Here is a 27909-nt window from a genome sequence, read left to right as displayed (position 1 = left end):
TCGTTTCTTTCAAAGAGATCCCAAGTTGTTAAATACAAAAATATTTTCTCTAACCCCCTCCCTATATATTGTGGAATTCCTCAAGGAACCTTATTGGGACCACTTTTATTTCTAGTCATGATTAACGATATTGGTGAGGACTTCCCCCAAAGGCGGAAATACGTGGATGACTTGTCGATCCTCGAAGTATGTCACAGGAATATTAAAAGTGACCCCCTTGAAATTCTATCCCACATTTCGGATGAAGCGAAGAACCTAAATATGAAAGTAAATTCCACCAAATCAAATATAATGACGATAAATTTCTTGAAATCTATTCCCGCCTTCCTTGACCCTATACCCCCAGATATTTCTGTGTCTTCCTTTAAATTACTTGGGGTTATAATTTTCTCTAATTTAAAGTGGGATATCCATGTCAAAGATATTGTCTGTACAGCTAATGCGTCCATGTCTCTCCTTAAGCTCTTGAATAAATTTAACATCCCCCCATCCCATTCTTTAAGGATTTATACTTCCTTTGTCCGCCTGCATCTTGAATATGCTTGTCCAGTTTGGCATCCTGGCATCTCCCGTGAATCAGATAAAATTGAATCTATTCAAAAAAGAGCCCTAAGAATAATTTTTAAAGAAACTTTGGTACCATATTCACTCCTTCTAAAAAAGGCCAAGGTGGTAACTCTTGAGCACAGGAGTGGAAGGTTGTACCTCCGTTTTGCAAAAAATGCAATAATAAACCTTTGCACGGAAAATATTTTCACCAAAAGACATTCCCCATCCAGAAACCGCCTGCCACGTACTGTATCTGAACCCATCCCTATCTTGTCCCCCATCCGTTGTTTAACCTCCAGATATGAAAAAACCTTTGTCCCCTTCATTACTGATCAAATAAACCACTAGTTTTTTGTTTTTGTTTTCTGGTGATACCCATGCTGGTGTCCGTTTGTCTGTTCCGTTCCCTCCCCTTTTTATATACTCTCTTTTAAACCTTTTTAAAATTATGCTTATCTCAATTTTTTTTTTGGGTTTTGTTTTAATTTCTGCCTTTTTAACTTTCTTACATTTGACACTTTCTGGTTTTTATACTAACGAATGGCTTTGCCTTTCTGATATTGTTGTTTTTGGCATTGTTTAGCCAGTTTTTTAGTTGTTGTGCTATTTCTATGTCTTTTTTTATTATATGACCCCGAAATGCGAATTCGGACCTTCGGGGCTTGTGATAGTCATTTTTTGAAATAAATATCTTATCTTATCTTATCTAAGCGAGACAAAGGTACAGCACTCAGTTTATAGGCATAATCATAAAATACAAATATAGTTAAATCATATACACTTTCAATTTAAAAAACGATCCAAAATTCCAGAGGTCAATATAATACAGTTTAGAGAGACAACCCCCGTTTTCACAAAACTGGCCATTATATACTTTATGCCTCGACCGTACGTCCTATTTTAAAACAAGGAAGTGGTAATATAAATTTTCCGTATCTTCACCGCTATTCTGTCAGCTCTTAGTCTAGAGGTCAATTTCAAAACTTTTATCTAGAACCCACTTATAATTTGCATTGTTACATTTTTAAATGTTTTGATTAAAATCAATTTATTAAAAGTTAAATCGTGAGGTTATTACATTAATACATTTTGCAATTACAGAATTTATTAAACTAATTGGACCACCATTCCCAAATAAAATATCTCTAAGTTGGCCAAACTCTGAATCCAGGAAACGTGGTGAACAAACTTGCAAGGCTCTGTCAATTAGAGAAGTGACCACTCCTATTTTCACAGCAGGAGAATGATTAGAGGAATAATTTCAGTAACGGTCACTATGTGTGAATTTTCTATAGACCCCAAACTCGAAACATGTATAATTTCAGTGCACCAGGACATCTAACAAAGGAAGACATATCCCTGCCTCTAATTCTTGAGTCAATTTAAGTTTTGGATCCAAGGAGTTAAGCAAGTGAAGGAAAGACCCCAGAGATTGGCAGAGACACCAAATACAAGAATTGGCAGTTTTAATGCGGATTCAATGTATACCAACTGTGATCCTCAAAAGACCGAACTAATTTTGGAGCATAAGCTCAGTGCTAACCCATCTATATCGGATAAATCAACACTTCAGACACTTCTTTCACTTACAGCCCTTTGCAACCGAACTTCTTTTTACTTCCATTATAGAGGCGTTTTTACAGACAGAAATATGGGCTTCCAATGGGTGCCCCCCTTTCACCAATAGAGGCTGCTGTCTTCATAGAAGACTTTGAAGAAAGGGCCATTTTGTAAAGTTTTTGTAAACCTGAATTTTGGGTTCGATTTAAAGATGATATTTTTTATTTGTGGGAGCATGGTGACGAATCTCTGGGGTCTTAACTTACTTAACTCCTTGGACACAAAACTTAAATTTCCTCAGGAATCAGCAGCAGAGAGGCGTCTTCCTTTCTTAGATGTCCTGGTGCACCGGAATCATATATATTTCGAGTTTGGGCTCAATAGAAAACCCACACAAATTGACCGTTACTTAACTTATTCTTCTAATCATTCTCCTGCTGTGAAAAGAGGATTGGTCTCTTCTCTAGTTGACAGAGTATTGCAAGTTTGTTCACCACGTTTCCTGGATTCAGAGCTCGATCACCTTAGGGATATTTTATTTGGCAATGGTTATCCAATTAGTTTAATAAACTCTTTAATTGCAAAACACATTAACAAATTATCAGATAGCAGCACAGTAAAGCCAAATCAAAGGGAAAATTCAGTTTATATTGGTCTCCCGTATGTTAAAGGGTTTTCAGACCACATTTTCACAAATCTAAAGAAAAACAACATTTACACTTATTATAGACCCAGAAAAACTATCAGTTCCCAAATTTATCAAGGTAATCAACCTTATCCCGATAGGTGAAAACTCCGGTGTCTACAGAATTCCTTGCTCTTGTGGTCTTTGGTACATCGGAAGAACTGATCAACGACTTACAGATGGATTAACTCAGCACTCTACCTCAATTAATAACACCCTTATAAAGCGGAAAAGAACAGACAACTTTGACTCTGCACTTTCAGAACACATATTTAATAACCCAGACCATACTGTTTTATCTAACCAAGCAAGCCTAATATCACATGACTAAAGTATTGTCCAGCATTACAGAGAAGCTGTTGAAATTTATAAATACCAGCATTTAGGTCTAGCTTTGAAAGGAGATTCGGGTGATTTAAGAATAAATGAGTCGTACTTCAGTTTTCTCAAAAGAGAAGCCGATACTTCAGTAATCCCTGAAATAAACCCACATAATCAAACACGTCAACAACCCCTTAGGTCTCAAAGGGTATCCGCAAGAAATGCACTGGTTAAAATCAGAAATCAGGTGGCCTAGTTCTCCAGTTTATTTACAGGTTCGTCTTGTTTGAGTGAATGAATTTTTTATTTTATTTCTCAGTTGTTCGTTAGTATCCGCCGATGGCAGTTCAGAATTTTTTGGATTTTGTGCAAATCACGGATATTGGCGAATGACCCACTCAATGGTTGTTAGGTATTTAATTGTAATTCTTATAATTTTTGTCTTTTATTGAGCTTTATTTATCTTTTAATTTTTTTGGCTGTTTTTTCATTGGTTTTGTTGACTTTCCGCGTTTGTTTTTTGGTTTTTTCTTCAGCATTTTCCTCCATTACATTATTTTGTTCAAAATGAAGAAGAGAGGTGGTTGTTTTCTCGAAATACTCGCTTTGTGTGTTTCTTCAGTATTTTCGTTTGGCCTTTAGAAACCCTATTTTTGATCGTTTTCTTTCTTTCTGTGAATTAAATACTTGCTCATAATCTATAAAACTAAGGACTACAGGCGTTTGATGATTCAGACAGTTCTTAATTATTAATCTAAGAGTAAACATTTGGTCGATGCATCCTCTACCCTTCCTAAAACCACATTGTTCTTCGCTTATAACTTTATTTACATCATTTCTAAGCATAAAGTATCATCATACTAAGTAATTTGAATCCTTATACAATAGTGTTTTTTCATTCCAAGTTGAAATTTTCTATAAATCATTGAATTTATTACGGCCTCAGGAAAATCAATGGTTAACGAACGGGGACCGAGATGTGCAGGGCAGTTATCACAGGAATGGTTACCGAAATGCAGGACGGGACTAACACATCTTCTCAAGTCTACGAAAAGTGCTTAAGCCAACTTAGAATCAAACAGCAAGAAGTTCATGGGACCCCCATTTGAATAGAGGCTTTATGCAATTTTGGGCCCAATATGAATTTCCAGACTTGGTGATATCCTTCTATCAACAAGAGTCAAAGTCCTACAGAGACAATATGAAGTCTAATACTTCAATAAACCGAAGGACTAAAGGCATTTGATGACTTAAAGGGCAGTTCTCAATTATTAATCTAAGAGTGAACATTTGGTCGATACGTCCTTTACCCTTTCTAAAACCATATTTTTCTGCTGTTAAAACTATATCAACATCATTTCTAAGTCGGAAGTATCATCATACTAAGTAATTTAAATCCTAACACAATATTTTTTTTAACGTTGTAACATTCCAAGGTGCTATATACATTTTCTACAAATAATTGAAATTATAAAGACCTCAGGAAAAGCAATTGTTAACTAACGGGGACCTGCATGTGCAGGACGGTTATGGCGGGAATGGTTAAAGTCCATGGGACCTCAGCCATTTTGTGCAATCTTGGGCACAATATGGTTTTCCAAACCTGGTGATAACCCTCTATCAACAAAAGTCAAAAACGTGCAGAGACAATCTCAAGGCCATTACTTCCGAGTCATTATATATTCATTCCTACAAATATTAGCTACTATGGGGAGGCAGCCCATAATAGATAACTTAGCTAGGAAGAAGTTTTTCAGCCCAAAGAAGCCCACCAAAACAGAGTAAACCCTGAAAAATTATCCTTTCATCTGGATCCAGGGCAGAAAAATATATCGGATAGAAAAATTTGTTAAAAAAAAAATATTAAAAACTAATAGGCTAATACCTAGGGATAAACAAAATCACCAAACACTTGGTGGCCGTCATTATTTTTTTCTTTTGATTTTATTTCCACTTTCCTTGAGAATTTGTTCCCAAATTTATTCCAATAATCTGTTTTTCAGCCTTAGACCATAAAACTGTTATAAACCTTAGACCATAGACCCTTAGACCATAAATCTTTTTTTCATCTTTCATTCATTCCTTTTCAGAGCCCATAGTGACAAAAAGAATTTGGAAAACTTATAAATATACAGAAGAAAAAACAGACACCCGACCTTCTATTTAATGGAAACATTGAAATACTATAGCTAATAGTTGAAATATTTTCCCTTGCTATTCTAATGGAATAACTGGAAGATTATCACCCACTACTATTATTAGTAAAGACGGTGGGAGCAGTGAAGATGATAAAAGTAGAATAGCCAAGGCTCAGGGTGTTTTTTCACAGTTAAAAAAAGTTTAGAAGAACAGGAAGATAAGTCTGCAAAACAAGATTAGAATATTTGAAGCTACAGTGATGACAGTGGTCAAATGAAGCATGGGCGCTCCAAAAAGCGGATGAAGATTTGCTAGATGTTTTCCAGAGAAATTGCTTACGGATTGTTCTGGGTACCCGGCTGACTGACTGTATTTCGAACAATAGGCTATATGAAAAATGTGGTTCAATACCGCTCTCTAGGGCCATAATAAAAGAAAGGTTGAGGTGGCTAGGGCACGTTGTGCCCTAGGGCACGTTGTGCACGTAGCTGTGTTAGCCTCATGCGGCTTATTGCTGTGGTGAGTTGTTAGTAGTAGTTAGTAGTAATATGATATTGTGATGTGACACTAATATTACTGACGTGACTGTTTCTGCTGATTCCAGCAAACCTCGTCCTGTTTTATGTCCTGAACCCCTGTCTGCCAAATTGGAACGTCCCTCTTTTCTCCTGATCAACGCCTGCTCCTTGACAAACAAGATGGATGAACTAGAAGTCTTCTTACGAGAATCCAGTGTACCTATAGCAATCATGACTGAATGTTGGGATATCACAAATGATAACCAGCTATATCAAAGGCTACACTTGTTTTTTTTTTAACACCCATCGTGATAGAGACCTAAAACGCAGAGGCGGTGGTGTTGGACTGTATTTTCGTAATGACCTCCCATCCAAACTGCTAAGTGCCCCCAGTGACTCTTGCCATGAAGTAGTCTGGGCTGAATGTAAACCTTTCCCGCTGTCGAAGAAGCTCTCGTTCCTGAGATTGACATTTGTTTTTTACCCTAAAATTGCCAAAATCCGAAAGGATCTTGCGATTTGCTTGTAACCCTGCCTTGATAAATTTCAACGTACATATGCGTCTCCTGCCTTTAATGTTGGAGGCGACTTTAACCAGACCAACAAACAGTGGCTATCCAATGCACTTGATCTGAAACAAGTAGTGAACATTCCCACCCATCAAAGCGGCAGAACTTTAGACCTGATATTTACCAATGTCAATGAACTTTACCGTCCTCCCCTCTAAATGGGCCCATTGCAAACTTCTCATCATTTTGTAATCCTGTTACAAGCAATGAGCAACATACCAAAACCGAAAAGATGCAAAGTGACAGTTTATCAACTGAACCGGGACTCTATATGTGCCTTTGGTCAATGGATTGGTAATTACTCATTTGAAGAAATATGCTCAACCACTGACTTGAACCTCAAGGCTGAAACACTCGACTCCCTGCTGCTCGAAAAGTTCCATCAATTTTTCCCGACTAAAGTAGTGCCAGTTTTTGAATCTGACAAACGGTGGATCGCGAAAGACCTAAAGCAATTGATCAAACTTAGATGCCAACTACACAATTCGAGGTGTATTTCAGCTGCAAACAAGTTACGGAACCGCATTGTCAGTGTCAGTAGACAAGCTGAAAAGAAGTATGTTATTGAGAAAATTACCCCCCTGCTTGATGGTGATTCGCATAGGTGGCATTTGGGAGTCAAAAATATGATCGGATAATCTGTTAGTAGTGAGCCACGGATGCTGAAAACAAATGGGACTTTGATATCCGCACAAGAAGTCAATTCTTTCTTAACCGAAATCTGTACCACGTTTCCATCATTGAGTGAAGTTGAGTTGAATATTCAGATAGAAGACTGCCATTGTGATGAAATAAAGCAAGTTTCTGAGTATGAAAGTTTACAGGGAGATACGGATTCTGCAAAATAACTGTGCTTCCTATCCTGGCGAATTGCCAGTAAAACTTTTGCGTGAATGCGCTATATTTCTTGTGAAACCTCTAACTTTGGTCATTAATTAGTACTTCAATGATCAGTCATTCACCCAGCCTTAGAAACAAGTTTATGTTCATGTCATTCCAAAGGTGAAGCATCCCAAAAGCTGTGATCAGTTAAGACCCATTTCAATCATGCCAAACCTTGCCAAAGTCACTGAGCCCTTTATTTATTGTAAACTTATGTTGCAAGTTTTAGATTCAATTAACCTGTACCAATATGGCTGTTTAAAAGGGTGTAGTACCACAGTCTATTTAGTTAGGGTTTATCACATGATTGTACAATGACTCGAACCTGGAGACGCTTTTGTTGATTTGCTACTTGTTGATTACAAGAAAGCATCAAGCACCTTGTGGCTGCAACAAATCTTAAAAGAATGGGCGCAAGTAAACATATCTTACTGCTTTTTATTGATTTTCTACGTTCCTGGTACCAGCGAGTCTACGCCCTCTTTCCAAATGATCTTGACTCTGACTGGGAAGAGATTACATGTAGAGCCCCTCAAGGCACCAAATTGGCCGCTCTACTTTTCCTTGCGGTAATTAATTATGTTATGGACAACATGTATGACTAATTCAAATACGTAGACGATCTATCTGCGCTTCTTAAGTTTACTATAGATACAACCAAGCTATGTTCTAATTGAGCCTGGATCTTTTAACAGAATTCAAGGGAGAATGTAGTACAAATATTTTGTAGATCAATGAAAGCAAAACCAAAATTGTAAGACTCAATCCGCTGAAACGAGATCTTGTTTACCCATCTCCCTGGTTTCCACTTGTATCATCAGCTGCAGTCCTGGGAATTAATTTCAGTGCCAATTGATCATTTAGTGCTCATGTTCAAGGGCTAGCCCAGAAAGGCAACTCTGCACTACGTTCTTTGATTTCAATGCGCTGCTTAGGTTTCCCAGTAAATCAGCTGAACACAGATACATCCCATATTAGAAAATACATGTCCTGTTTGGGGGCCTCAGATTCATGATATCAAATATCTAACTGATGATGTGGAAGGAGTCCAAAAACGAGCAGTTAGAATCATCCTTGGAGAAAAATTTGTTGATTATAAGTCTGCTCTTGATTCTTTATAGAGTGAAACTCATAAAGATCAAAGGTTTCAGTTGATAATGCGTTTTGGGCAATTTCTCCTTGCTAGCCCCAAGCACCAACATTTTCTACCCCCTGCTACCAACTCAGTAGTTAATGCCAGAAAGAAGAACAAATTAGTGGCAGTGCTTTGCAGAACTAATCGATTTAAACATTCATTTGTGGCGTTTTTACCAATGCCTCTAACAAAATGCATTAAGACTAGGTTTGTAAATGACAGCAACATTTAGTTTGTGATTTTTATCTATGGCTATGAAAGCTGTCTTTAAATAAATCATTTTTGATTTCTAAAACATCAATTTTCGTGTTCTAGCCCTCCCCCTCAATAAAACACTCTTTGTTTTCCCAGGTTTTTAAATTGCCAGCAAATATGGCAAGTCCATTTTTAGTAGCACACAAAGATACAAATCAGATAATATCTGGTAAAATTATCATCAGATTCAATAGGGTTCAAGTTTAATTCTCAGGACATGCATTGAATAAAATCAACAGAGAACCCAATTTACAAATTTACCATGTTGTGAAGATATTATTTACAACAAAGATAAAGACAATTCATTTAAAGTAAAATAAAACATATCTTTGATAAGCTATCTAATAGATAATTGCACACAGTTACACTGAGCAAATAATAAGTATTTATAAAAAAGAAAAAAATACAACCAGTTCTTGGAATATAAGTGAATGTGTGCAGGGTGAGAAAGGGGAAGCTACATAAAGCCTGTTCAACTATCACTTCTCAAATTATATTGTTTGCATCCCCTCCCTCCTTACTCAAGATCTATACTGAAATATACAAAACCAGCCTGGACTGTCCACACCTGGACAGTCCTTAATACAGGTGATTTAGATAAAACTGTGCGAATCATGTCCTTTTTGCCAAAGAAATAACACAGACTAAAACCTCAAAAGACAACAAACCAAGAGCTTGTAGGTTAGCTTCCAAAAGGGTGCTTAGCAGTGACCAAAAAAAGAATATTGATGGGTGCATCAACTTTATCACCAGCAGAGTATCTTGTCACAAATTTTCATTTCCTACATTGTCTAATCATGAAAATACAATCACAGGAAACAGACAGACATCAAATAATATCTTGAAAAAAGATTTTAGGCAATTTTGGTTCAAAACCACTGCTTATTAAAAGAGACAGAAGCTAGAACCTTAGATAAAATTTCTGCCTTGCCCACAAAAGTCACAATTTGGTGATTGTTTTAATATATGCCTGCAAACAGGAAAGAGTCAGAGAAAACGTCTCTACCTGAGGACTGGCTGTCACTTTGAAACTTGAAATATTATGGCTAATGAATTAATCTTTTCTGTCGCATTACAAGTCCTTTTATTGCCCTCAACTCTTAGGGACTAGATCCAAGTTTTTATACCACTGCATTTACGTTTTTTTTATATTCTTACTTGGGAGGACACTAATGGCAAGAGATGGAAAAAAAATTTACTAAAGTAAAGCAACTTTCTTTTTATTCTGCTAACAAAAATTAAATACTTGGATAAGTTACCTTGTTTTACAACAGAACTCTCAGGAATGGTGATATGTTCAACCATATTTGAAATTTGAGGCAAGTCCATAGTATTGCCTCTGAAGTTAATCACTGCAACTTATAAAACATATAATGCTGCCAAAAGCACTGGGATATGGTCCTTCAGTTCCACACAGCAGAGTTGAGGTCCAATGTCCCTAGAAATAAGAGCAATGCAACAAACTGCAATGACCCCTTCCAAGCACTGTAAAACCAACTTTATCTTAATACTATTGAAAGCATTGGTTCAACTCCTTCAGCAGTCAGCAGCACCATAAATGGGATTGATTTGTTTTTTCTTTTTTTTGCCCCTTTTTTAATGCCTTTGATTCTGTTTGATGAATACATATATTATATTTGCAAACAGCATAGAAAAAGAGTTAAATAGTCAGGGTTGTCACTCAGACAGCACTAAAGACACCTATCAGAACCATTGCTATATTGGAAAATTTAGTGGACTATCATCATCACTGAAGCTGGCGGACACAGGATTCGTCCTATCGCTAGCAAGTGCGATTTAAGGTAATTTAAGGTAATAAAAATGATGCTTTTATAATCAGAATTAAGTCAAAACTAAAGCCTAGCAATATGTTCTGTAGCTGGTTCAACTGCCTCATGAACAAAAACGTTCAGAAATGGTATATTTTTTTTTCTTTCTGTTTTTAGCAGAGAAGTCCATGAAGGTTCAGATCAATATTTTTTCATTTTAATTCTGAATAAATTCTATATTAGAATTGCAGAATATAGGCTTTCATTAGTTTCATTAACTTGGAAAAGCAAGACTTCTTCATTCATATTTAAAGCCTAAACTATGACCCAGGAAAATGTTTTGCAGTTTATCTGCAACCCTAGTCATAATTCAAAAACTTTCAAAAGTACTTCAATGCTAGGCTTTTTGATGATTTGAATGTTTAAAAAAAAATATAGAATTCAATACAAAACTTGGCAAAGAATTTATTACTCACAACAAATCAAACTATAGAGACAAGCTGACAAAAATAACTGTTCTGTAAATGATCTCAAAATACTAGATAGATTCTCTTAGCTTGAAAACCAACCTAGAAAATGAAATAATCAGCCTCTGCTAATCAAATAATTCAGTGTAAGTTACCACTTTCTGAGCAACATACTCACATGATAAGTACAATTAAATAAATATAACAAATCCTCTGGACTAAAACTTCTAATCTAATTTGGCCTTCATGTTGGAAAATGGAGCAACTACAATATTCATTAACTGACAGGTTTATTATCACAGGCAGAGCAATAGCTCTGCCCGAGTAAAGAGAAATGTGGACACAAAGTATTTTTTTCACCAAGGCATTTAGTATAGAAGCAGTTGTTGTAGAAAGTTTGGAAGGAGCACACTCAATTGAAAATTGAGAGTTCTAGTGCCCTTGTTAAGGGTCAAAAGTGATTAGAGGAGCCACCCAATGCCCATGATTTCTCCAAACACATACAATCAAAATTTTCAGATATTCATTTTGATCAAAATAGTTGAAAGGTCCAAAAATTAGGTCTCTGGCGATCCCCCCCACAGCCCTCAGGGCAATAGCTGTAAGTTATTCAATTTACCCTTTACTTGCATATAATATTTGTAATGGGGAAAAGGCCATGCTTGACCTTTAGGATTGAAAAAGACCAAGGTCATTCAGGTAAAGCTTTCAAAGAATGTTAATAGGAGTGTTGAACTAAATTTACTAAAGGTATGTGTATGCAGGATGTTACAAGGGCGCAACTCAAGAATAAATACAGGTATTAAGTTGGAACTTTTAGGGAATGATGCAGTGGGATGATCAACTGACCAAAATGGCAATGTTTGCAAATTATTACTACTACTAATACTACTCTTACTTCAACTGCTACTTCTGTAGCAACTACTACTAAGGCTGGGGATACTCAGGAGAAAATTTGAGGAAATGTAGAGGGTAAAGTTGAACTTAATTAAAACATACCATGTGCATATTGATTGTCAAAAGAGTATATCAGTAATATCTTAGGAACAGCTTACAGAATCAAGCTGAAAATTCCAGGGAATAGTGAGAAGAAAGCTCAACTGACCTAAAGGCAAGATTTACATACTACTACTAATACAACTAATATGGTACAGGTACTACTAATGGTATGAAGATGAATATTTATGGAAATATTGAGGGGAAAGTTGAACTAAATCAGAACATACTATACAGATGCCAATTGTCAAAAAGGCATTTTTAAGGAATGGCTTAGAGTATTAAAGTTGGAACTTGGAAGAGGAAGACAGGATTGGTCTATAGATTAAAATGTGTCCCAGGAAGGTATCATGAAGTACCTAACTCAACTCTTTCTCTATCTAAAGGGCACTGACCTTCAATGACCTTTAAAATCTTTGTTTTACAAAAGTAAAACCTTGCAAAATAGATTCTCTGCTTAAATGAAGTACAAGAATAGTGTTTTCAGCTTCACTACTTTGCTTAATCCCAATTTATGAGGTTTCAAAGATCTTCAAATACATTTTCTAAATTTAGAAAAAAAAATTATTGATGTGGCTTAAAATTCTACTCAAATAACAGGAAATGCATTCCAGAGAAAAAGAAACTGATAACTGAAAATTAAGATGAAATGTTGTTTTGTCAAAATTTCTATAGGCCTAGATATAGACCTGCTAAGCAGTCAAATTTCTAAGGCTTAGAAATCAGAAGAGGGATAGCCTAACATAGAAGATTGGCAATACCTTCCCAGAGTATGCTTTTGGCCCTGGATTCATTACTGAAGGTTTTATTTTCCTAGCCCAACCCCTTTACAAAATAGCAAAATGTAGCTAAACTAGAATCTTACCAGTTGTCAAAAGAGCAAATCTCTGGAGCTGCTGAGGGTGTTAAGCTGGAACTATCAGGGAATGATCAATTAACCATAAAAGGCAAGATATTCAGATCTAAAAAGGATTTTTTAGAGTAATGTGAAAATTAGCCTATGAGTTGGTCTTTATAAGGCACAGGGCATCAGTCCTACTACATCTTAACTAAAAAAAACTAATCCTAAAATAGCTAAAACCCAACTCATGTCATTAGCATTGTGTTTTAAAAACCTAAGGTTAAGGGAATGCAAACTCCAAAAAAAGTTGGTAAATATCTAGGTGGCACAATAACATAGCTAGGATGAAAGTGAAAATGTCATGTGATGCCTTTTTTATGATCATTCATAATTCAGGAATTGCTTCTGGGGCTAGTTGTATCTTGAGCCCTTAAAGGGTCCCCAAGGGTATTTCATTTCTGTAACCACACAAAAAAGTTATCAACACTAGTTAAGTTATTAAAAAGTGTAAAAACATATCACTAGCTTAATAATAAGTTGTTCCAACAGTAATAAATTCCAAAAATAGACCTACTTATGTATAAGAATACAAACCTCAGTCACTAGGCAACTCAAATATAAACTGTTTTCCAATCATTTCAAGTTTTTTGAATGCCATCAACAAAAATAGTGCTGAATTTTTTTGATTTGAAACTTGGCTGTGGACAATTCAGGGTATAGCCTATAGCCTATTTGCACAGGAGGGGTGTGGGGGTAGGTAAAATTCATGGTAAATTTGCAGTTGCCCATATAATTTAGCTAGGATGAAAGTGAAAACATCATTTGATGCTTTTTTTATGCTCTTTCATTATTCATTTAAAATACTTTTGGGGCCTCTTTAAGGGTTCAAGATGTAATTAGCCCCAGAAGCAATTCTTGAATTATGAAAGAGCATAAAGAAAGGCATCAAATGAAGGTTTTCAATTTCATCCTAGCTAAGTTATTGTGCCAACTAGATAGGCTATTTGGCCTACCAAAAAGTTATGGAAAGAATTCTTCTAGTCTAGGCTAGCCTACACAATTTCTGAAACTTTGGAAATAGATAGAGGTTTAAATAGGAGATAGAAATTACCTTTCTGGAGCATAATTTAGGGCCTAAGTTCATTCCTGAAAGTTTCACTCTCCTACTGCAACCATTTTAGAAGATATGAGTGAAAAGCCCCATAGCTAGAATAGGGCCTACCTCAGCGAGAGTGCAGCCTATCTCTGCTGCTTATTAAAGTAACTTATGATTAGAAAAATGTATACATTGCATAGCCCTACCTATTTAGGCGTTAGATGTGAATAGGAACTAGAAATAAAAAACAAGTATTTTCTACTCCGTCAAAAAACTAAACAAACCATTTATCCTCATGGTTGCCAGACTGTTGAAAGAACGTGCAGCTCAAACAGGTGTAATCTCCACAGACAAGAAATCACTAGCCCGAAATTGGCCCAAACTAGCCCGAAAATAGCGAACTCTGTTATAACCCTATTATGCCCTTTTGTAGCACTGTTATGGATAAAACTAGGAAGAAATACAATCGGCATATCAGATAACATTTACATAAGTATAAGCCAAAATCAAAAAAGAGCTCTGCGACCAAACAAAATAACAACCCCTCCAAGTATGCTGTTATAAAGTTGACAGGCTCTTCACTGAAACCAAAAAATATGTAAAGGCAAATTGTCCTTTACACACTCGGTTTATTGCATATATACTATTCAGTTTATTCAATGCTCTCGTCAGAATAAGGCTTAATTAAGACTTCTGTGTGGCGTGAATTTATGTGACAATATTATTCAAGGATTATTGATTTATAACCCTTGAATAAAAGGACTAATGGTAAGGGACGTAAAAGGATAAATGCGAAGCGAGAAGGTATGGATAGTTGATTTGACATCTCAGGACTTAGTTCTAGCTCGAAACCAGAAATATCTATACTAACTGTGAATGTTAAGCAAATTCTTGATGTTGTGAAAGTAAATAGAAAAAAGTTGGATAATATCAACAATCAATTAGGAACTCTTACCGAAAGGGTGGATAACTTGGAAAAAGAACAATCGCTACAAACGAATATAATAAACAACACTGAATCGAAAATTGGAAAGATTGAGAATGAAACCTCTAGCCTCAAATACAAATAAAAACCTGCGCGGATGAAATAATTGAATTAAGAAGGAAAAATGAAGATTATATGTCTTGTATTGTGAGAATAGAAGCTGCAAAGCTAGAAAATAATATCATCATATGGAACGCAGCTTTTAAGGATAATGACCGCGCTAAAGTTCTATTCACACAGGTAGTTCATCATGCACTAGAAATGCCCAAAGTAAGACGATAAGTTTGACATAATGAAGAACGCTAGCAAGCTTAAGAATAAGACATTCCCTGGAAACAACAGCAACCTGTTGATCAGCGATGATGTCCCAACTGAAATCCGTAGTGTGCGAAAGCTGCTTCTAGTGAAACGTGATAAATTACGAAAAGATCATGAATGTGATGCCTGGATATCGAACGGATTCAGCCGAATCTGCTTATGAAAATACCAGTCGGATCGATTACCAAAGACGCATTCCTTGATGCCATACCGGGGATTAACGATTTTCATTAAAAAAAATTTCCATCGCCCGAAGGGAAGTGCCTTTTATATCCCGTGTCGATTTTCAAATGACGTAATTTTTGGGGTCGCATTAATAATTCAAGTGCCCAAGTAATATGAATGAAAACATGTAAATTGAAATTGTTTTTTTATGTTTAATTTATGTATGGTTTTTTATTTTTTTCTTTTTTTTGTTAAGAGCCACATAGAGGTTAGGCTAAAAGTTCCGCAGATTAATCGTACTGAAACAAAACGACTTGGAATGAGGATTAATTTTTTTGTTTCTTTAATATTCATTTTTTATTATGGTTTGCTCGTCTTTTGGGGCATGGTTTAGTTTTTCTTAACATGTGATTAATATTTGATACTCTCCCTGTGTGCGCAAAGCGCACACAGGGAAACACGTCTTTTTTTGGCGACCTATGCGGGTGCCCTTTGGGCACCCGCACTTTAAATTGAATCAGGCAAATTGTATTAATTGAAGTGTTTGGTTTTAGAGTCCAAGCGTGTTTCCCTAACCTAACCTATGCAACCTATTGCAAAATACTTGATAACATCAATTCAAAATCAACGGACTCGGTCGAGGCCTTCGGTCTCGACCTTGTTTTGAAAAATACTCTCCATGTGGAAACACGCTCGGACTCTAAAACCAAACACTTCACTTAATAAAATTTGCCTGATTCAATTAAATTTTTTATTATGGTTTGCTTGTCTTTTGGGGCATGGTTTGTTTTTTCTTAACATGTGATTAATAATGGATAGAGATAATCGTGAAATTCCATCATCAAGGTTAAAATAATTTGAGCGGAATTCTCTTTCATTTCTGTCAATATTTCAAAGTATTTTAGCTGGTGATGATGAAGATACCTTCAGTAATTTGGATATCCCAAAAAATCAATATATATTTATGAATGAGCTGGTAAGAAAAAATATAAATACAAGTAGGATGTCGTTTTGGAATTGCCGGGGTTGGAGGACTGCGCAGGATGTGATTGAAACTTTTTTGTCGGATTTAGATACAGATATATTAAGCCTATGTGAAACTTTTTTAGATGATTTTTCAATTGAAAATATACATGTAGAAGATTACCAATTTTTTCACATCGGTCGGAATAGACAAAAATAAGGGGGTCTAGGTGTTTTGATTAAAAATTGCATACCAGTGCGTATGAGGCTTGATTTTTTGCCACTGAATATTGAAATGATTTTTGAATCTTGTGTAGTTGAATGCTCTTTTCCAAATAATCGGAAGTTTTTAATTGCAGTTATTTACCGTACTCCGTCATTCAGCCAGATAGAATTTAAGAATCATTTTGAAAGTATGTTGGATAAATTAGCTAGTCTCAATACTCCTAATTTAGTTATGGGTGATTTTAATATTGATTTAATGAATCTCCTGTCTACAGATCCGATTAGAATAGATAGAAATATTTTGTAGTTTTGGATGGCCCACTATCTTATGGACTAAACCCTGTATGTTTTGTGCCAACGAGAATAGCAAATACATCATTTTCACTCATTGATAATATTTTTCACCTTATAGTGCTGTTAATACATTTATTATTCCTAATGATTCATCGGGCCACTGTGTAATTATGTCTGGTTTTCTTATAAATATTCCGCATAATAAAAAGAAGCGAACCAAGCGCAGTGATTTTTCACATAAAAATGCGTTAAGTTTAAAAGAAGGGCTTGGTGACGTTGATTGGAGTCCTGTAATTGATGAGAGGGATCCGAACCAATCATTATATAAATTTTATTATATTATGAAAGAAAAGCTTGATCTTTTCTGCCCGTTTAAGAGCCTGATAGGAAAGAAACTTACCACAAAAAAACCTTGGATAAATGAATCACTTTTTAGATCCATTATTGAGAAAAATCGTTTATATATAATTAGAATAACATATCCCACGGAAATAAATATAATGCGTTTTAAAAATTATAAGAATATGCTGGTAAGGATCCTTAGAGTAAATGAGATTTTATTATGAAATATCTTTTCGAAATTCAGATTCCCCTAGAAAAACTCGGAGTCTGATTAAAGATAAAATTGGAAGAAATAAAAAGTTGTTACACCCTGAAGTGTTATTTGATATTAATGGTAAAGAATTTAGAGGACCACAAGCTGTTGCTAAGAAGTTTAGTGAATATTTTGCTAGTATTGGATCATGTTTTGTTTCAGGTCAAGCTAACCTTTCTTCCCCAAAGTCGCATGAACAGTATCTGCCGCCCTCTGAAAATACGAACATATTTCTGGCTCCGGTTACTTTTACAGAATTTCAAAAGGTCTTAAGAATTTAAAAAATGGTAATTCTTTGCGATAAGATGAACTTTCAACTAATTTGCTAAAAAATATTGCAGGTGTAATTTTTGAACCATTGATTCATATATTAAATTTATGTATTTGCTCAGGTACATTTCCTAAGAGATGGAAAATTGCACGTGTAATACCATTGCATAAAAAAGCAGATAAATATGATATAAATAATTATCGTCCTATTGCAATTTTATCACCATTGTCTAAAGTATTGGAAAAAATTTTAACAGGAAGGATTATTAATTATCTAGATAAAACAAATTTTTTTACCAAATATCTGAATTTAGGGCAGGTCATTTGACGAAAGAAGCAGTTGCAGCTCTTATATTAGAAATTAATGACTGCTTAGATAGTAATTACCATGTATCTACTGCTTTTTATGATGTTAAAAAAGCATTTGACACATTAAACCATGAAATTCTTTTTGATAAAATGGAAAATTCCGGTATAAGAGGGAAAGGACTAGAAATAATAAAATCTTACCTTTATGGACGTAAAATCGTGGTAGATGTTGATGGAAATTTGCCTATTTTAAATGATCTTGAAGATATTCGTGTCCCACAAGGCTCGGTATTAGGTCCGGTTTTATTTTTGATGTATATCAATGATCTTCCACGATGTTTGCAAAGAAATAATGGTCTTGCAATTTTATTTGCAGATGCCACAGCTGTTTATGTTTTTAAGCGAAGGATTCATCTACATTGATTCAAAATTTGTTTAACACTGCTAGTTCAGTTAATCGATGGTTTGTTTCTAATTATTTAGTACCGAATTTTAAGAAGACTGAATTTATGGTTTTTGGTTATTCAAAACGTAATACTAAAAAAAATTCATGTCAGGAGCTTCAAGTTAGTGAGCATAAAATACGTAGAGTTCAATAATATCGTTATTTAGGAGTTTTTATTGATCCCTTTTTGTCATTTCAAACCCATATTGATCATTTAAGGGTGAAACTTTCGCAAAATATTGGGTCTATGTATCGTTTGCAACATATTTTTCAATTTTCAAGTTTAAAAATAATTGATCATTCTTTGATTGCTCCTTATTTAAATTATTGCACAATTATTTATTTAAATACTTTTTGAATACATATAAATCCCCTACATATCCTTCAAAATAAAGCAGCGAGAATACTTGGAAGCTTTTTACGTCGTCCATCAAAACTTAGAGATTCATCGGAAACAGAAACATTATTTTTTTTCTTGAATTTATTAGATTTGAAACTTATAAGATAACTTAATATTTCAATATGGCATTTTTAAATACAAGATCCTAGTAGTTATTTTTATGAAAAATCTCTGTTGATCCTGCCCCCTCCTTCAGCTCTTAGGTGTTCTGGAACATATCGAATTCCCTTTTTTAATTGTGAAAGATCTAGATTTTCAATTAGATACGAAATAATATTTATTTCAAATAGATATAGGTTGAAAGATAGAATTCAAATTAAGTCATTTCGGCAAATATCAGTTCTAAAGAAGAAAATATTAAATTATATGACCTGTGATGGTGGAATAGAATTTTTATTATTATTATTATTTTTATTTATTTATATTTGTTACTCATGTTGGGATAGCCTTCCATGCCCACTTGTCCAGTGTTTTCTTTCTTTATGTTTTGTTCCGTTTTTTTCTTTAACCGGTTTTTATTCTTTCTCTCTTTTCGTTATGTTGAGAAAATGTTTTTTTTGTTGTGTTTTTTGCTGTTTTTTTTGTGATTTTATTATTATTAATACCCAATTTCACGAGCTCTGCTCTATGTTGGGGGTATATCTTTTTTATTATGCTGAATTAATCAAATAAAATAGTAAACCATGATCTTATTGAAAAACAGTGTTATGTAAGGTTAAAAGAATACTTAGAAACAAACAGAAACGTTTAGGCTCAGGGGCGATAATTGATATGGATATATGGTACTGCCAACTAAGCGGTTGTTTTTTCTAGCAGTGAAAGAACATCCTTTATTCCATTTTTCTGCTTTCAGTAAAGTGCTAGTCAATTTTATGACGGCAAAAGTCGATGGGTGATTTTTGTTCGATTTAATTTTCAACTTCGTTCTATCAGCCCATTTAATCCATGGGGCGCATATACCTAATTATTATGCATTATTAGGGATTCAATCTATATCCAGTATGTTCAAAACCTAGAGTAAAGGAAAATCAGACTGGAACAACAATTACAGAAAGTTTTATTGTTACTCAAGGTCAAAACTTAGGAAATGTCAAAAGGGCCGGGCTTCCCTTGTTATATATATATATATATATATATATATATATATATATATATATATATATATATATATATATATATATATATATATATATATATATATATATATATATATATATATATATATATATATATATATATATATATATATATATATCATATATATATATATATATATATATATATATATATATATATATATATATATATATATATATATATATATATATATATATATATATATATATATATTTATATACATATATACTATCCCTTTACACGAGCGATAATTATTTATGTATGTATTTTTCTCGAAAATGACTTTATATATTTTGGGGGAAAATTGACATCCTGGCATTTTCTGGGCTAAAGAAACGATCTATATAGGTCTACTACCATCTACTACACAAATATAGCTGGTGAGTTTTCATTTAGAGGTCTTGCTTCTGCTGTACTTGACCTTCTTGCGCTTCCATTGTCAAACGCTTTCGTAGAGCACGTATTCAATGTCATGAATTGTGTCAAAACAAAAGCTAGAAACAGAATGGGTTTTCTGTTGCTCTCGTCCATAGTTATTACAGGATGTTCTTTTGGGAACGGAACAAGTTGTCAAACCTTTGTTCTATCAAAATTCATGTTGCAGAGGTTTAATAATTCAATGTATAAGTTTGAGGAAAGCAACGAATTCCTCAAACTAGAAGAAGCGGGGAATTTAAGGTATTGTATGAAATCTTTGACATTTTCTAAGCCCTTTTGACATTTCCTAAGTTTTAACCTTAAGTAACAATAAAACTTTCTGTAATTGTTGTTTCAGTCTGATTTTATTTTACTCTAGCTTCTGAACATGCTGGATAAAAATTGAATCCCTAATAATGCATCACAATTAGGCATATACGCCTCATGGAATAAATGGGATGATAGAACGAAGTTGAAACTTAAAACGAACAAAATTATCACCCCTCCACTTGTGCCGTCATAAAATTGACTAGCACTTTACAGAAAGCAAGATAATGGAATAAAGCTTGTTCTCTCGCTGCTGGAAAAAAACAGCCACTTAGTGGGCAGTTCCAATTATCAATTATCACCCCTGGGCCTCTGGAGCATATTTATCCGGTGAATTTGAAAGTGATATGCTAAAAGCTTGGAACAAAACAGTGCAGATGTAGATTTTCTGTTTGTTACTAGGTATTCTTGTAAGCTTACATAACACTCTTTTTCAATAAGATCATGGTATACATGCAATAAACCGAGTGTGCAAAGGACAATTTGCCTTTACATATTTTTTGCTTTCAGTGAAGCACTTCTCAATTATACGACGGCATACTTGGAGGGGTTGCTATTTTATTTGTTTGCAGAGTTTTTTTTTTATTTTTACCTATACTTATGTGTAGGTTATCTGATAATTTAGTTGTGATTCCATAACATTCAGAATGCAAAGTTTCATTATATTTTTCGCATAATTTTTCGATAGCTTTTTAATCTGTTTGTAATAAGGATGAATTTCTTGCGTCTAGTATTTAGAGGCCTGAAGTGGATGCTCACAAAAAAAGGCGTCAGGGTATAATGCGTATATATTATCTTTATTGGGACGGTAAATGATCTACATACTTTTATTTTCAAGAAATGATGATGAAGATGTGGGGTGGGGTACCCACAAATTAGAAGGGGGTAACCACAGTCTAAGACACATTATAATCATATTGGGGTCTAAGACCCCAGAGAACGTAACTGACCAAATAGATAAAACAAACATGTTTTTTTTTTGGGGGGGGGGAAGGGGTCAAGTGAATTTAATTTCTAGCCTAAAAGCCCGCCTCTCGAGTTTTTAGTCACTTGTCCCGCGAAAGTGAAAATAGTATAGCCCAATTGGCGGGATATAGCCCAGCCAAGCAACACAGCTTGTCCTAGATCTCGCAGCTGCTAACTATTTTTTCTTAAATTATCTTCTTGATTAATATAGGTGGCATGGCTTATGGTCATCTCCTCTGATCTTTTTTTTTATATGCAATAAATCCGCCATCCACTCACAATCGACACTATTTAATAGCATTTTAATCAGATTTGCCTCACTGTATTCAGAATGTGCAACACAGATGTAGTAAAATTGTCAAATTGCATGGTAAAATCACCAGATTTTAGGCAAAACCACCAGAAAATCACCAAACAGAGAAAAGTCACGAAATTGGGTGATAAATCACCAACAGTGGCAACCCAGGTTCAAAAACAGCAAGAAACGCTCTGCGTTTTTTTTCAACTATGCTCTAAATCTTTTTTTGTCAAAATTAATACCCCTTCGACACGCCATGATGAATTATGTTTTAAATTTGGTGTCGGTATTTTGGAAAATAATATTGCTAGACAATGGCTATTGCTTTGATTTTCATATGTTTTGTGCCTTATTATGACAAGAACTGCTGCTGATCGGCATGCCCGTTTTATGGCGTTTGAAAATAAAATCGTTATTTATTTATTTATTATTATGTTCACCGTGATACTGTCATGAACGTAGAAAGCAATATTAATAGATTTGCTAATAGTGGAAGTAGGAATTCAGAACTCGTAATATAATATTGATAGTGTTTCTATAAGTGTGGTTTTGTGGATTTACAAAACTGGTGGCTAAATCACGGATAAAGACAGGTGGGATGCACCTTTTAATACCAGTAAGTAAATTAAGCTTAATTTAGGATGGGAATTGTTTGCGAAGGGCTGCCCCCCTTCGTAAAATACTAGAGCTGCTAATGCATTGCACTATACATTGGCAAAGTCTAGCTTCAAAACGACTTCGTCATTCATTGAAAGATGTTCTCGACCAAACAGTCAAAGATGTGAATTATATTGAGAGAAGTGTAACAAATTCAAGACTATTTAAATAATATTTTTAAAATATGGATAGTCTACATATCACATTACTTTTTTCACATAGATGTGCAATGGGTGATTCGAGGAAAAGTGCTCACAAGACTGTTTGAATTGAGAAATTAAGCATAAGTCTTTTTTGAAAATCAACCTTTTAATTTGGCTTTCAAATTCTGCCATTGTAATTTGCTTCAGCAGCTTTGTACTTCAACATCTCTCAAAATAATTCACAACTTTGACTGCTTGGTCGATAACATCTTCTAATGAACGAGGAAGTGATTTTGAAGCTAGAGTTTGCCAATGTTTTGCGACTACAAGAATTTTTGCTTTGGTTGTAAATGCTAAAAGATTAGACATTGAAATTCATTTGTTTACCTACCCCCCCCCCCTCCCATAGAAACAAGAAGATATGCTATCACCAATCCAGAAATAATCATAGGTGAAACCATATTTATATCTATCCCCTGGTGCCCCTAGGCTTTTAGTCTCTACCAAAATTTCAAGAAGTTTATCGCAAACGGTATAAAATTTATTGATTTGCTCACGACAGGTTAACTAGACGCTGAAGGTTTGAGCAGTTGTGGTAATTAAGGCGAGCAATTGTGGTAATTAAAACTCGATCAGATATATATCTTAACGGCAGTGAGTTAGTGTTTAAAGGATGGTTTTATTTGGCCAAGCTTCTTTTCTGCAAGTATATCTGCGACAGCGTCACAGTAAGAAAACGGTTTTCTCAAGAAATATCTTCAAAACACATTCATAGAAAAATGTTTGCTTTTGAACATCTACTTTTTCCTCTCAAGATATATTCCTTTTCGCTTTTGACTGGTTTAATATTTTAAGATGTAGGTTTTAAAGCCAGTTTTGTTTAAAAAGGCACTATTTGTATAACAGAAACAATGAATTACGTATTTGGCAAACCAAAAGACATCGGACATGTTAACTAATACATTTGTTTCAAGTTAAATACTCTATGTGTATAAGGTGTCTAAAAAAAACTGTAGAGTGAGCAAGAATCAATGTTTATAGGTATGATAACTGTTATTTCGGCTACTCTTAATGGTCAAAAGCATTTTGAAAAAAAAATCAGTTTATGAGAATTTCCAGAAAAAGCGTGAAACCCCTCGAAAAAGTGCAAACTGAAATTAAAACTGCGGCACTAGAATTATGAATGTCGGTTTCCATTCAGAGAATTTCAGTCCCCCCAATTTAACAGCAAGGAAAATCTCTTTCCACTGGGAAGCAGTAACATTTGTCTTTTTTCCCAAAAACTATTGTACTGATTACAGGGTCGTAAAATCTTGGAAGAAGGCCCACTTGAAAGTAAATCGTCATTTCAAGTGCCTATTTTAAGTGACATATATCCAGAATTCTTAAAATTACAGTTACTCTTAAATCAATTTACTATTACGATTTTAAGCATAAATTCGAGCTGATGTTGAAATTACACTGGAAACGCTGGTGTCTGTTGAAGAAAAGCTTGGTTAAGAAGTAGGTCTAACGTGCAGTAAGACCAAAATAATGCCTATGATATAAAGTTCCAGGAGATCGAACTTTTCTCGGTCCCTATCACCCAGCATGCGGCAGGTTTGCCCCCATCATTCTTCCTGCCTCTTAGCAGGATGAGGCAGGAAGAATATGTGCATGAATCCGCATATGTGATTAATGTTGTCCCTTGTCTTCTAACAGTAGATTAATGTGAACTTCTTTCATACCTTTTTCCCAAGTTATAATTTTCGCTTTAAATACTTTGTTACATATTTCGATAGCAACCATGCGTGTTCCATTGCACACACCCTCCGAAGTATCTAAATTACGTATTAGCACAATTGTCGTGTTTTCCTATGGTTTTAAGTCATGGGACGGAAAATCAGGAATTGCTACTGAATTTCTGGAAATTCTGGTGAGAATTCAGTTTCTCAAGATTGTTCTTCTTTCATAGAATAGGACTTTATTCTGATTGCTTTTAGGAGGTGATCGCAGGAGACCTAGCTTTGCTCTGTCCTTGGTACTTGGCGTGGGGCAGACTTGCATAATTATGATTCTCACTGTCACTATATTGATTTTATGATAAACTTGTCCAGCTGCTTTGAATCTAAAAATATAACGACTATCGATAGCTGTAAAGAATGAGCCATAATTTCCAATGGGAATTCTGCATGATGTCATGACGTCATCGTAGTTTCGATACTATCACCCAGGAAAAAAACAAACAAATTTCCCCTCAAAGTCGTGACCTATCTAGTTCATTTTCCGAGATCAGAAAATGTCAGCATACTGATTTTCAGAAAAAACATAAACATATGTGCACCCAATTATTGCTTGTTTAATTAACAAAAAAAAATGTATAATATTAATTAATAGACATTTCGTGGGGAGTGTTTGTTGCTTCTTTCCATACATTATACGTCTGATATTTGTTTTCAGGTGGAAATAGAGCTTTCAAGCTATACTGTCATTTAACACGGGAAAAATGCCATTTACAACTTACCGTTGGTGTACGGAGGTCAGAGCCAAAAAATTCGAAAGTTTGACCAGCAATTGAAAGTTTGTATATGTTCCGATCTCGTCGCTGGCATTGCTAAAAAAAACTTTGATTGAATAATCAATGATTTGGATAAAAACAGATATTTGGAAAGATGGCCGTATTTGTGTATACAATCAAATTTCAAAACACATGGACTACCACATATGTATTTGCTGTTGATTATGAACTCTGATGACCTATAGTCCAGTGGACATTGACAATCTAATATCGGCAGAAATTCGATTTACAGACGGCCTTATACTGCAGGAATTAGAGTTAAAGCAGATGATTCTTAACCCATAGTATAGTTAAGTATAGTTAAATCCAGAAGCTAGATGTATGGTTAATAAAAATCGAAAATAAAGTTTTGTTTTGAATTACTAATACAATTCAAAGACGTTATATCTCTATCGGATGATTAAAAACCAAAGTTTGTTAGTAGTAGTAGTAGTATTGTCGTTGTCACCCCAATTTGGACTTAGTAATCAATAAAAATTGCCACATGACCATTCACATGATCATACGAAAAATATAGTTAGTCAGGGAGTATGAAAAATGAACTGGAATCAAGAACATTTAAAACTTATTTTATTTATCAAACAAGCCTGGGTACAGATGCTATATGTTTGAATTCAGCTAATTATAGTAAAGGAATTTGAAATTTAAGTAATTCAGCTTTTTTCGTCGATAATTACAAGGCTTATATAGACCCAGTTTAGGTTCTTATAACCCAATTAAGCCTTCTAATGGTGCTGCGTCTGGCAAAGTTTTTCTTTCGCTGCATTTAATATGCAGCTTAATACAAATGGCCCCTTTGTATATAAAGATAAAAGGACTAGAAGAAGCGTTAAAAAAAATTTCTAAAGAGTGTTGACATATACTGTCGTTTCACTTTAAAATAATGACAAAAGTCTTTGAGGAGAAAATGTTAGGCAAGTTCCAACTCAATGGAATCCCTATTATCGTGTCGAACACCTATATTATACTTTAATAAAATCTGTCACAAAAAAAAAATTCCTGTAATATTCAAGTTTTTAGATGTGAGAAACAAGAATCGAAATAATGATCGATCTTTACCGAACTTGAAGCTTCAATAGATAATTACAATATGAAACTCTAAAGATTAATGCAAACATTTCCCAGATTACATCTACTCTCCAAAAGATAGCAGGATATACTATCCTACTCTCCAAAATGGAACACATAGGAATAGGGGGGAATAGTTATCATTGGTTTGAAACTTATTTATCAGATAGGTCTATCAGTATTGACCCTAAGCTTCAAAATCAATTCCGTGTTGATTTTGGTGTCCCTCAAAGGTCTATCCTAGGACCTGTTATATTCCTTATATTCATCAATGATCTTTTTATTGCTGTATCTGGAAAAAACTAAACGAAGTTGCTGTCGCATTTGTCAACACAACATTGTTCCATCTAGTGAGGCAGCTCAAGACGTAGTACTATTTGCATTTGCAGATGATAGTACTCTTGGGTGTTCAGAAATTAAGGAATCTTCCCTTATCAAGAAAGTGTATTCTGTTCTAGAAAGAGCCTTTGCTTGGTTCGATGCAAATCGCCTTGCCCTAAATTTAGCAAAATCTAGTCTACTTATTTTTTACAGATCTTCTCCAGTCCTTCTTGTCAAGATCTGGAAAATCTCAAGGTGTAAAAATCTCAAGGTTCCATTACTTCTTGTCCTTTGGTTCAAACTATTTCTACCAGACATGGTGATATAACTTGTCCCCCTGATAGACATGTTCAATTCCTGGGCATTTTATTGGACGAAAATATTTCTTTCAAGCATCACTGTGCTCTTGTAAAACTTAAGCTCTCCAGAAACCAATGGAGTTCTTCAGAAGCTTCCTCATTGTTTCTCTGGTTCAATAATAAAGATCCTCTTTCACTCTCTCATTCAACCTTATATGTACTACCCTCCAACAGAATGGTTATCGACATTCTCCTTTTTTTACCTTTTCTGTTTTCAAAACATATAACAGAACAATTAAATTAATGTCTGAGGTGATAGGCCAGTTCTGCATGAAAATATTGGATGGTCAATCCACATACATCTTTCTTTCCTCTTGTTTCATTTTTAAGTATCTTTATGGACTCCTCCCGAAATTCTTCAAACGATTATATCTTTTAAATTCTGAACTACGAAAGAAATCTTGTGTATTTTTTTTATCAGAAATGACATGGATATTTTCATTCATAAAACCAAAACCATAAGATCGGATTTTAATCCAGTTTTATATTGTGCCTCCATATGGAATTCCCTACCAGTTAAAATTCTGCTATGTCATTCTTATGAATAATTTAAAAAAGGAGGTGACCGACCACCTTTTATGCCTAGAGAGTTTTGGTTTTGAGAGTTGGTTTTGTTGTAGTTGTTTAGTTATTTTTTTTTCTTTTTACTTTCTTGTTTTTTTCTTCTTGTCCTTCTGTTTGATTTTAGTACTATTATTTAATGCTAACTATAGATTCCCACTCTCACAGGCCAAAGAGCCTTTGTGGGGGGTCTAAAGATTTGTAATTTTTCTGTTTCTTTTAAATAAATTGATTGATTGACTTAAATAAATTGATTGACAGATATGGACGTTCAACACCAGTGCGTTTCTACGACCAAATGAGAATCATTCCATTAATTTTAAATCTTACATTTTATAAAAATTGTA

General features: G+C 34.5%; 1 protein-coding gene across 3 annotated transcripts in view; it reads right to left on the bottom strand.

Annotated features, from left to right (window-relative positions):
* The window catches only part of LOC148950602 (uncharacterized), a 47370-nt gene that overhangs the window by 19348 nt on the left and 113 nt on the right, over positions 1-27909 (bottom strand). Inside the window, exons 2-3 of one of the 3 annotated variants that reach the window (XM_089092505.1) lie at positions 25200-25289; positions 9873-10051 (exon numbers count right to left, since the gene is read on the bottom strand). In XM_089092505.1, coding sequence (XP_088948631.1) covers positions 9873-9942 — 70 coding nt within the window. In that variant the 5' untranslated portion in view covers positions 9943-10051; positions 25200-25289. Of the gene's footprint in view, positions 1-9872; positions 10052-13988; positions 14114-25199; positions 25290-27909 lie in introns of those variants that run through there. The other 2 variants (XM_089092506.1, XM_089092504.1) reach the window with 2 other exon arrangements.

This window comes from Artemia sp. Qi Xiang Cuo, chromosome 7 (genome assembly GCF_049724085.1).
Source record: "Artemia sp. Qi Xiang Cuo chromosome 7, ASM4972408v1, whole genome shotgun sequence".
NCBI classification, from domain to species: Eukaryota; Metazoa; Arthropoda; class Branchiopoda; order Anostraca; family Artemiidae; genus Artemia; species Artemia sp. Qi Xiang Cuo.
The sequence above is the reverse complement of the archived record's forward strand: the minus strand, read 5'-3'. Positions and strand labels throughout refer to the sequence as shown.